Raw genomic sequence first — 12,161 nt, forward strand, 5'->3', positions numbered from 1 at the left:
CTCCTAGGGTTAGGTTTTGGAATGTTAAGGGTTTTCCATTGTTTCTCAACAATAAATAGGCCTTCGAGCCTCATTGTAACACAGTTCTGAGGCATGTAGCCATCACATCTCTTCTCAGAGATAAGCTACCATCGCCCTAGCTGGTTTATTTCCATTTCTGGTTGTAAGCATATTTCAGTATTTTCCATTAATGAAATGAAGTATTATTTCCGCTGCATCTTTGTGTATATGGTTATCTCTGTAATTTGTTGCGTTCCTGTTTAAATCCAGATCACATTTCTAATTATGGAGTTCGATTCGTGGGCAATTTCCCTTCCAAATATATCTTCTTCCTAATGGCCACTACGATCGCAGTTGAAAATTTTATTTACAGATTTTCCATTCAAACCATTCTCTTGACTCAAATATCTCTCGGTCTTAGCACAAAAGAACAAGTTGTTTGCTTTTAGACTTTCCACTGGTGTTCTCCCGTCCTCTACGACATCAGATGAAACGCTGAAGTACTCCCAAGATCCTTGCCATTAGTGAAAGTCGTCGAAAGATATTAGAGGCCTCTCACAGAGTCGGCGCTGTTAACAACAAATATCTAGTTATGGCAATTGCAGCAATTTCTTTTCTTTCATAAAACAAATAAGGGAAGTGGACTGCCTCAAGCATAGCAGAAAGATTTGGTATTGGAGTGTGAGTAGCATCAATGGCCAGAGATATGATCTATTTTAGGTATCAAAGTTTTCGCTTCTTTTAAGTATTTATTCCGCATTAAAGAATCGTTATTATGCTTTCATTTGGTATCAGAGCTATTTTTTATCTCTGCCTTGGTGTTTATAGACATGCTCTATTATGCTAATGTTATATTTTGAGAATTTTTTGAATTAAGGCATTTATGTGGAAATATGTCTAATTTTTGCTCAATTTTTATGCTTATAATATTTATTTAATTATATTCATTTTGGATAATTGTTCTGCAAAATTTATTAACTATGCTTGTATTTAATTTGCATGAATTGATTATTTCTATTTTTAAATTAACACATTCTATTTTGGATGAGTATACGAGACCCATCGTTGAAAGTTATGCATGAATACTATAATTTTATTTATGCAAATTATCATTAAATAATGTCTAGTGATCCATATAATTGTAATTGATTAGAGAATAGCCACAACATCTCTAATTAAATACTAGCAATTGTCCCAAAAGGTACAAAGAGAGGCCGATAGGATTATTAAATTGGAATTGTTGAATTTTTCTAGAAGAGTTAATTCGTTTGTGGAAAACCTTGTTTTCTTGGACTGGGTCATTGTGCAATTACTTTTCTTTAGATGTTTTGTTTATATCTATATTACAAGGAACACATTGAATGTCTTATTTCATTTTAGAGTAAGTTAATTACCCAAAATCAAGAGGTTAAGTTAATTACCAAAAATCAAGAAACCTCTATAGATGGCCAAGCATATACGAAGAATACATCTCATTCATATGCAATACCAAATCCATTTTTTCTTTTCTCTGAATAAAATTTCAAAAGCATGAACACATGCCATTTCATATGCACAATAAACCCAAACCCAACTTCTGAAATTAAAATGCTTGGATGCATCCCATTCATATGCTACACTAAACCCATATTTTCCTTAAATTTCAATCCATAAACACATCCATTCATGAGCCATAACAGAACCACAAAAAACAAAACCCCCTGACTCGTTAATACATTATCTACTCAGAGAGAGGTAAGACGAAAGGACAACACTGTCTATGGATCCTCCATGTCTCCGAAGGAGATGAGGACTGTGACCCATTAATGCATTGTTTTCTCAAGAGTGCGAGGTAAGACTAAAGAAAATCACTAGCTACGGATGTTTCATGTCTCCATAAGGCCTTGATAAATCTTCGTTTATTTTGTAAATACATTAATTTGATTGCATTTTAACACTGTAAATACTAAAAATGAGCCCATAAAGAGCAGATAATCAAGAAGGAAACGCTTCAATCACAGATTGGAAATCAAGAATGGTGATTTCCAAAAGCTGATAGGATTATTAAATTAGCATAAACAAAAACGAGAAACTTGCATGATGATTTGATGTCTGAAACATCAAACAAGGCCGCACAGCCTTGTGATTTTAAATATGACAAAAAAAAATTAAGTTTGGTTGAAAAACCCAAGATCCCTGGCATGTTTGATTTTCACCATCCTTTTAAATTGCAAATTTATAATTATATTTAAACTAAATATCAATTACTAACTACTATTTAACACTTATTTCCTCTCATCTTTTATATCCATACTCAAATCTTCTACTCATAATTTTCTCAATGTTATAGTTAAACTAATTTTTTATTTTTTCATGGTTTTTGTATTAAATAAATAATATGTTTGTAATACCTATTTATCACCGATAATAAAAAGATAAAAGCTAACAATGCAAAGATAGAACTCAAAGAAATGCTGGTAACGCATACCAGTTTAGATGTTAAATGCGGAAAGGTGCAAAGTGTTTAATTCACAATTAAAGTCAACAACTCTAAGCTTAGATTATTGCCATTTCATATTTACCTCGTGTTTTATTTATTTAATTTAAAATCATTTAAGCCAGGCTTTTCGGAAGATATAGTAGAAATTCATTACAATTGCTGATAGTAACTTAATAGCAATATTTGCATTTAAGCAAATAACGAGAATATCTTATGCGGACTAAAAAGCAGGAAGGAGTTCTGGTTACACATATATTATCATAGAAATCTCAAGTTGTTTAAGTGTTCATGTATGAGTTTACCATGCCCTGTTCTTAATAAATTGAATCAGATATCCACCCTTTCTGAGTAAATGCGAGATATATGAAACTGCATTTAGGCTTTTCAGTTGTATTAAATACTATGGAAACATATTAATTAATTTAACAGTTTCCACTGTGTGATGGTATATGAACGACAAGGTAATTCCATCATAGAATATAAGACATAGGATCTTCCAAACAAATTTAAAAAGGTCAGTAATACCATTTATGAACCAGTTGATAACTTGTGTTTTTTACAATTACCTTAACCAATGGTCTGTCAATGGTCACAATTACAAAATATTCAAGTTAGTATCATTCCCTTTGTTAAGATCACTTTCTTTCTCAGATAGTACTCCCTTTGTGAGGATACAGTCTCCATCTTCATTCTAAACCATTACTAATTTTCTGTAAGTAAGATAGGTATCAGATTCAGTTGCAAATCAAAAACTTTCTGGGTAGATTACATGATGCTCACAATTTTAGGAGTATGGGAGTAAAATATATACAGGATGGATGAAAGATAGATTTTGGAATGATAGGGCTTGGAATAAGTGAGAAGGAATCCTTCCAAGGGCTTCATCGCGATGATGGGAAGACGGTTTATAAACGTACATTTCCCTTTTCTTGACATAACATCTGTAAAGGATGTGACAGGAAACTTCTCCCTCATTCCCCTATGTCAACATAGTTGCAAGCAGCGAAATATGTCAACTCTGTTATGATGTTAACAAACATAGAGTAGTGCTACAAAAACTCAGCGGTTACAATGAATTCTTACACTAATGCCACTGCATAGCAATTTGCAGTACAACTGTTTTTCATGCCACATAGGCAGTGCTAAGGCAACCTTACAAGTGGTAAAGAGGGATACATGAATCTGAACATTTGAGAATATCAAAGATGAGATCTACATGAACTTGCAGAAGGACCTCCCCTGGTCTGCCGGGTGTTATAAGAGTTGCAACTTTGACACTTGTGTGCAACAATGTGAAAATTTACTTTAGAAGTTACTCCACAGTCATTGCATAAGATCCAAACCTGCTCAAATGACCGACGAGAAAGTGGTGAGGTATTTTCTCTCACGCTACCATCAGACAACTTACCATTTTGTTCTTGTAAGCTTCAGGCATTGGAGTCAAAGCAACCTACATGACAAAAAAAAATATCAGAATCCACTCAAGAAACTTAAAAAATCAATTGCCATTGGATGAAAGAAAATTTCAAATATGAGAAATCAAAATTAGCAAAAACACATATAATAAGCTACTCTTTATACAACCCATTGCAAGTTGACTTCAAGATGTTCATCTTGTCGAAAATATCTACCTCTCGGTCAAGTTTCTCCCACAATTTAGACATATCACAGACAGATTTGGAGCACACTGGACAAGCAAATCTGCAAAGGACAAACAAACATGTTAGAATGGCAAGACATTTGAAATAAAATTAAAGCTGCTACAAGCTGTGACCACAGATCGCTGAAGAAGGTACCATCAATGGGCATATCAGTGCAAGTATATCTAGTATTGTGTAATAGTATAGGTAGACTGGAAACAAGAGGTTGTGAGCCAGGGCACAAAACAGGCCACATATGAAACTTACTGAAGTGTACCTACAGGATAACGCTTTAGGACGGTATTGCATGTAAAGCCATAGGTGGATAAGAAGGGGATTATTGATCATGTGAATAAAATCTCAATACAGGGATATGACTATTCCAGAATTCTGATAGACATGAGCAAAGCTAACTGATCATTAAGCAAAGTCAACTGATTTTTGATAGACATGAACAAAGTCAACTGTTTGACTTTTATCATATCAAGCATATCAGGTATTCTACTATAACAAGATAGCTTGCCATCACATATATAACAACTACAAGGCAGGACACTGAAACCACTGATGTTGTTTGTATAAGAGCAAGAGAAAAATAACATAAATGCACCCGGTATAGCTAGGTAATCCGAAGCTAGCTTAGAAGTGGGTACTATTGGTCGGCTTTTTTCTTCCTCTGCTTCCCCTCTCTCCATTAGAAACAGTGAGCGTCCATACCGATGAAAATGAATCCATTACTATCTTTCTATGCTTTTGCGTTAGAATATAAAGGTCAGGTGCACTGGTTTCGTCATATCTCTCTACAGTTGGAAAGAGCCCGAGTGCTGAAGGCGGTCAATGGACTATGTGTGCATTGCGAGGCCGAATTCACAGGCATCAAGCGGTGGAAAGCCAGGAAACACGCCAGATTGACGTGGGACGTTGCCCCCCATGGCGAAGAAGAGGTTGGTCTGTGTGTTGTGGTGTCTTTGTGGTTTTCTCCAGATATTGGGTCAAGGGTTCGAGCTTCTTAGAGACCGGGAAACCCCCAGCTCAACTGAACTGCTCTCACTCACTCTGTGTATGTTGTTTGGATTGGATTGCTAGTGGGTCAAATTTGACTGTGGGAAACGGGTCGCTGGCTGTGTGTAGGTTTTCTTCCAGTTATTAGCTCTAGAAGAACTACTCCAAAGGATACACGTCCATCTTCTTATTAACCTGGCCATACATGAAATATTCTGGAGCCAGATACCTGAAATATGATAGCAGCTAGTTTTATGAAGCCTTGATTATAAATGACATTTATTTTCCTAAGGAAAGAGTTGGTGTAAAGAAAGAAATGGATATTTACCCAAATGTACCTACAATATCACTACCTATTGTTGTTTCTCACCCCCTCGAGAATAGATTCACTAATGGATTCCCACAGTCTGAAATAGAATCCAAGGCATCAGAAGGTAAACCTAGGATACCCACTTATTCAAGACATGTTCTCTAGAGACTATCACTTTGCATTTAAGTAATTTCATTCATCCTCTTATGCAGATCTCAACAATTTTCCTTCAACCGATCAGTTTGGGTAGCTGCTTGAGGTACCGGAGAATAACGAAGATAAGCCTAAGCAGGATAATGACGATCAAGAAAGGTAGAGACCATCATCCACAGTTTGCAGTTCTGTAAAATAAAGAACATGACAAAGATTTTACTTAGAAAACAAGCTGTCAATAATGGGTTCCTGGAAGTAGTTGAATAGAAGCTACTTTGTTTTGTTTTGGTGATTATTATAAAAAGGTAATGATCAGTGAGTTTCTTTCCTTGCAACAGCGATGGACATAGCCTTCCAGAGAGTCCATTTTCAAATCTTAATGGATCCAATGGTATCAAAATGGTATTATATACTTCAGAGAAAACAGTGGGGAACATGCCCACTATTTCCAAAGCTTTAACACAAGCATCATCAACATCTGTTATCGATAAGGAACTTACTTGTTCTATATGCCTGGGTACTTAGAATATTCGTTTTTTTTACATTGTTATTTCAATGATTTATCTGTATTCTAACAACAGACAACAAAATCCGAAACTTCTACCTATAAGTCTATGTGCAGATGCCGTTGTGGAGCCGAAGCAATTAGCGTGTAGCCACTTCTTTTGTTTGAAATGTGTGCCAAAGGTGAGATAAACAAAGCACTCATTTGCATTATTAAATCAATATATTTTAACATATATAATTGATTCAGGCTGCCATTTCTGTGAATTCTGCTGGTGCAGGTAATTAAATTGTCTGAGGAGTGCCCTATCTGTGTGCAACACAAGGGCAACCAGGTCTTTAAACTTTCTGGAAGGAGAGATTTATAATTTGATTATTACCCTTGGGAAAGAGAGCCAGTCCCACACCAAATGAGTGGTAGTTATACAAAATATACATCATGATACTCAGCTTGGTCCATTTCTCAGATGGCACCGGGTCTAAAATATAAAACAATTTGAAAATGGTGCAAATGCAATCCTTTGTACCTATATGAAGATACAGATAATGTACACAGTGCCCCGAGATGCATCAAGGTTCTGCCCTGGGGCCTGATTTATATTTTGTTTTTTTCGACTGAGATCTGCATCCCCACTGAATTGGGATTTTCAAACTGAGCAGGCAGCCAAGAAATTTGTCTACATATAACTATAGAAAATTCAGAAGATACCAAAAAAAGTATAGTTTACAGGAAAAGTGTTGGGTATTTTAACCTAGGGAATAATTATTACCTAGTCTAGTGAACTACTGCTGCTACTACTGCTATTACTTGCAGTTATAGAAAACAACTATAGCCGTGATCAAGTTGTAATTCTTCAGTATAGAAAAATGTGTATAGAAAACAAAAAAGCATAGAAGAATTATGGGCGAGCTCCCTTTCATTGTGGCTCAAAGTATCATTTGTTATAAAAAGTCTTTGAATAGTACAATGAATGACGAGAAGATTTTTCACATTATGTGTATACAGCTTTCATACATTTGGTGCTGATGGTGATTTTTATGTGGATGAATCATATTTGGTGATATATTATTTGTTTGATTGGACTTTGTGGGACACATATATATAGAAATTAGATTCTTCAATTCACAGACCAATTAACACACGTACAGTTATAACATGTTGGGCTGACCTGTAGGAGGCCCGCGGGAACCACAATTGTAGTGCAAGAAAAAGACATTGTTCTACATGGTTCTCTTTTGAAACTTTCCGTCGTTGGGTTTGCTGCAGAAACTGAATGCGTTAGTAGTTACAAGTATTGTCATGATATTTATCAACAAGTGAGTGTGTGGTGGAAAAGGCATAGTTGAGTTGAGACTTTAGACCTCCCTCTGGCTGTCACAAAACACCCCATGACTAATGCACATTGAGCACCTTTGTTACATGGTTAAAATGATTGGTAAATTAACTGTCATCCACTTTTTGTAGCCACTGAAGGGACAAAATGAATCTCAACATCTCTTCTGCGTACCATCTGGCCCACCTTCCACAAAGCATTCTTACCTTGATGATACCGCACACTGGCACTTCTGATAGAGTGGCCAACTTTGTCCTTGATGACAGACAGGCCCACTCTGGACAGGCATCTTAATGAGGGACCAAGGAGTCGGATGGATGGAGAAAGAGATGCTTGGAAAATAGTTAATCAAGGCGCCAATACTTTGTATTCATAAGTGTCACTCTAGTGAGGCGCTCACAGTATTTTGACAAAAATATGCAACAAATAATTACACACCATTCTGGCAATCCTTTGCTGTAACTTGGTGTAACAAATCTTTTGGCTTTATCAATTCAATCAATTTTGGATTTCCTTTTTAGGCCATAAATCTGTTCAGAGAATTAAAAAACCCCAAGACAATTGAAATCGGCCGGCAGGGAAGGTTTCCAATGCGATTTATCGTCAGATTCGAGGAGGTAAGTCGCTTTAAATGTGATGGAGAGAGTTCAATTGGTTGCATTTTTATCTAGTCCTTTTCAGTTTCTCGGTAATTAGAGCTGGGCATGGAAGGATAGTGTGGACTTGGCTAGCCATGGTGAGAAATGTGTACCTTTCTGGCTCAGGCGTAACAAACTCTTGTGTTTCTGATCAACGCAGTAGGTTTTGGATTTTTTCCAAGTTACAGATCGCTTCAGATACTCTCAAAATCCAGTATAGTTGTGTGTGAACGGGGAATGTTTTCAATGTGGAATGGGAAATTTATGGCCTACAAATCGGTATATAATGAAATATTGTGGAGTAGGTAACATAAATTTTTGGCCACAGATTTAGTTTGCAGGTTGAACAGGACAAAATATATGCAACAGAGCTTCATTTCAGAACATATTTCATGGAAAAACAAACTAAAAAATCAGCTTAAAATGTAGTTTTTCTATGGGTCTTCAAAACATGGGCTTCAACCCTTCATATTCTCTGCATCTAGGCTTGGATTAGCCAGGCGGATATTTCCTGTATCAATTACTGACAGCCAAAAACACGCAACCCAAATCTGAAGGGCCATCCCCCACATTTTCATCACATTTTATCTTAAACGGCCAATTTTCAATCAAAAAATACAAAAAGTAGGGAGATGATCCTCAAATTCCAAGCCTGTTTGGAGAGATTGAATTTGAAGGACAAGATATAGAAAGTTACGGCACATATTTCTCCTCAAACAGTGCGGAAGTCTCAGCTGAGTCTTTTCTGGCCTTCCGACCGTGCCCCAAAATAAGCCTTCACCATTTAGGTAAACTAAAATCGGTTCATGCACTAAATACAGTAAATTTTTGCACAAATATTTGATTCAAATAATAAGGATTTTAACAGCTTAAAGGTTGCAATCTTCCCCCTCCTATACTACATAGAGACAAAGGAAATTGTCAAATCCATCCAAGAAATACCTTCTTGGAGTTCCATTCACAGAATATTATAAATCAATAAGAGATTTCAACAGCCGATGTTTCTTCAGTGCTTCTATAAACAATAACCTGCCATGCCACAAGATGGTAAAAGCATTCCTAGTGTCAGTGCTTCTATAAACAATAACCTGCCATGCCACAAGATGGTAAAAGCATTCCTAGTGTCGTCTCAACGCACTGCCACTCGCAATAAAAGGATAGAGAAAAATTACTGCAGTCCTAAAATATGTTTGAAAATATCAAAGGTAAAGAATTTGGAGGGCTACGCTTGCAAGCACGAAAGAAAGAGTGTCAGAAACGCCTCAGGTTCGACCCTGGCGCAACTTACACATAATACCTTCAAATATTTCTAAACTACAACAAGTATACAAGATTTTAGAGGCTGAAAATTTTCCTTTAACAGTAGACATGCACATATTACAGATTACAAGGTTTCAGAGAATACGATTATAATGAGAGCCAGAAAACTGAAATGAAAACTTAAACTACACCGCCGCGCAAAGGATCGCCAGAAATTCCCATTCTTAACCAACTCTGAAGTAGGAAACAAAGTATCAAGGATCCGTCTGAACACAATAAAACAAAATAGTTAGACAAGTACCACCGCCAGAACAGAGTACCAAGCAATTCATTTAAATGGGTTGCCAATTAAGCTAACATTTTAACGAGAAAAGTGACACGTTACCTTGAAGTCCTGGGCAATTTCCCTCACAAGCCTTTGAAATGGCAGCTTTCGAATTAGCAATTCCGTGCTCTTCTGATACTTTCGAATTTCTCTGTTCAGTTGATTAAACAATTTGCAATAAGATACATATACTGTAAAGAAAACATTGTAAACATATCAATAGAATCCAAAGCAAATTTACACTGCGTGTACATAATGAAGAGCAGTTGTTCAAGGACGATATCTATGAGGCTTCTTCACACCTCCAGTTGTGGGAGCAGATTTATGAGCAGCCTAATTTAAAAAAGGAGCTTCAGAATAAAATGCCACAATAAAAACAGCACGCCTCAATTAACTCCACCAAAGATGCAACGGAAGAAATATAGGAAAGTCGTTACCTTTGTTGCGAGCTGCTTCCTCGGAGCCTTTCCTCCTGTAGATTTTCGTGTTGTCTGCTTCGTACCAGCCATGATTCATAGAAAAGAGCGATCTACAGCACAGAGAACAAGAACGAAAGCATAAGACCAAAGCCCAAACATCAAAACAGAAATTCCAAAACCACAACAAAAAATTACTATCAATCTCTTTCAAAAAAACCACTTTTAGGCAATGCAATCGCGATCACACCGCCTTAAATAAAATGGAGATTTTTACTGGAGTTTCCGCAGGGGCTTTGACTGGGGAAAAAATAAACATACATATATGTGATTTACATAGCCTTGCTTGTTATGAATTTCATGCAGTCCAATGTGGAAAAATGTCCACTGCTTGGAGTTTCTGTTGGGGATTTCACTGGGGAAAAAGTAAACATGCATATATGGGATTTACATAGCCTTGCTTGTTATGAATTTTATGGTCAGTAGACATATCGACTACCTCATAGCAAAAACAGTATAAGCAGAAGAGATCTGGAAAGAGCCATTCAAGTTCTGTAGGGCTTTGATGATCATATGTAAATCGTTGTTACTATCTCTTGTGTATTAATAAAAACAGACATTATATCTAATAAATCCAGGGGATGTTAGTGGGTCCATTGGGTCATGGTGCAGCAGCGAGTTGCACAAGGATGACCCAGATTCAAAACCATTCTATCCTAACACAATTTTGACATGAATTGTCCATAGAAAACTCTGACGGAATAATCATCCTTTCACGCCCTCTCTAATCAATAATAATACACTAACGAAGAAGAAAGTTCATGGAAATTTGTGCACTTACATCTTGGAGCCAAATTCTCTCCGAGCTCGAAGACGTAGTGTCCATCTTTATCATCTTCACGCCATGGAGGAGAAATACCGCGCTGAACCGCAGGTCCCTTCTCACCACCGAACACAGAAGGTGAAGGATGAGGAGGAGGGGCACGCTCTAACCCTAGCCCTGCCAAAGAGGAAAGGACTCGAACCTGGTGCTGGGCATCATGGGCGCCACCATTATAGAGTAGCATTGGCTGAGCCTACACATAGCCAGCGACCCGTTTCCCATAGTAAAATTTGACCGACTAGCAATCCAATCCAATCCAATCCAAACAACATACATAGAGTGAGTGAGAGCAATTCAGTTGAGTTGGGGGTTTCCCGGTCTCTAAGAGGCTCGAACCCTTGACCCAATATCCGGAGAAAACGACAAAGACACCACAACACACAGACCAACCTCTTCTTCGTCATGGGGGGCAACGTCCCACGTTAATCTGGCGCATTTCCTCGGCCATTTCTCCATTTCTGCAACACATTCCGTGGCCATCTACAAAACACCCACAAGATTAGCGCTGCCTCAAATGGGTAAAATAAATATACTTTGCGTAAACCCTCACTAAATTCTGAGGGAGAACGGCTATTTTTATGGGATTTTCAGAGCATAAAACTTCGAGCTACAAATTCAATACCAAGCCGCTCCGGAACTTCATGGTGGAGGTTGTTCAGTGGGAAATCAAGAACCGGCTAATGGTGGTGCTCAAGAGCGCATGCGAAGGGGGAGAGATCATAGACTTGCAGGACGTTTTGATGAGGTTTTCATTCAACAATATCTGCAAGGTGGCATTCGGTGTCGACCCCGGTTGCCTCCACCCTTCTCTGCCCAGGTCCCAATTTGCAGAGGCTTTTAACAATGCTCTTGATATTAGTGCTGGCATGTTTTTTTCCATTTTCCCCTTTCTGTGGAGAATCAAGCGAAAGCTTGACATCGGTTCTGAGAGGCGGTTAAGAGAAGCCATAAATGTAGTGAACGAATTTGCCATGGACATTATTCGTTCCAGGAGAAGTGAGATCTCTGAAGGGCATCTGAGGGAAGACTTGCTTTCAAGATTCATGGCGGCAGCTCTGTCTGATTGGGAGCTATTTGAGACAGAATGCGATCAGAAAGGTTCGCAGAAGATGGCAATGGCGGGCGAAAAATCGGAATTATTCATCGGAGATATGATGGTTAGTTTTATGAACGCTTCAGAAGAAAACGTCACGAATTTCTCAAACGCCAACTAAAAA

At 37.6% G+C, this 12,161-nt stretch overlaps 1 protein-coding gene and 1 long non-coding RNA gene across 2 annotated transcripts; both read left to right on the plus strand.

Moving 5' to 3' along the window:
- The first annotated feature begins 6,201 nt into the window (after nt 1-6,201).
- Nucleotides 6,202-7,083, plus strand: LOC149167205 (uncharacterized). Its single transcript, XR_016260911.1, has 2 exons — nt 6,202-6,271; nt 6,370-7,083. It is a non-coding gene; the product is annotated as an uncharacterized LOC149167205 (long non-coding RNA).
- Nucleotides 7,084-11,585: 4,502 nt separating this feature from the next.
- Nucleotides 11,586-12,158, plus strand: LOC149167206 (cytochrome P450 94A1-like). The gene has a single exon (XM_089430407.1). The coding sequence runs from the start codon at nt 11,586-11,588 to the stop codon at nt 12,156-12,158; it is 573 nt and encodes a 190-aa protein (XP_089286533.1).
- Nucleotides 12,159-12,161: the final 3 nt, after the last annotated feature.

This window comes from Pinus tabuliformis, chromosome 5_1 (assembly GCF_031772625.1).
Source record: "Pinus tabuliformis cultivar Carrire ecotype Pingquan chromosome 5_1, CPIR1, whole genome shotgun sequence".
NCBI classification, from domain to species: Eukaryota; Viridiplantae; Streptophyta; class Pinopsida; order Pinales; family Pinaceae; genus Pinus; species Pinus tabuliformis.

Excerpts from the sequence above, each read along its gene's own strand:
- LOC149167206 (XM_089430407.1), top strand. The coding sequence starts at position 11,586 with ATGGTGGAGGTTGTTCAGTGGGAAATCAAGAACCGGCTAATGGTGGTG.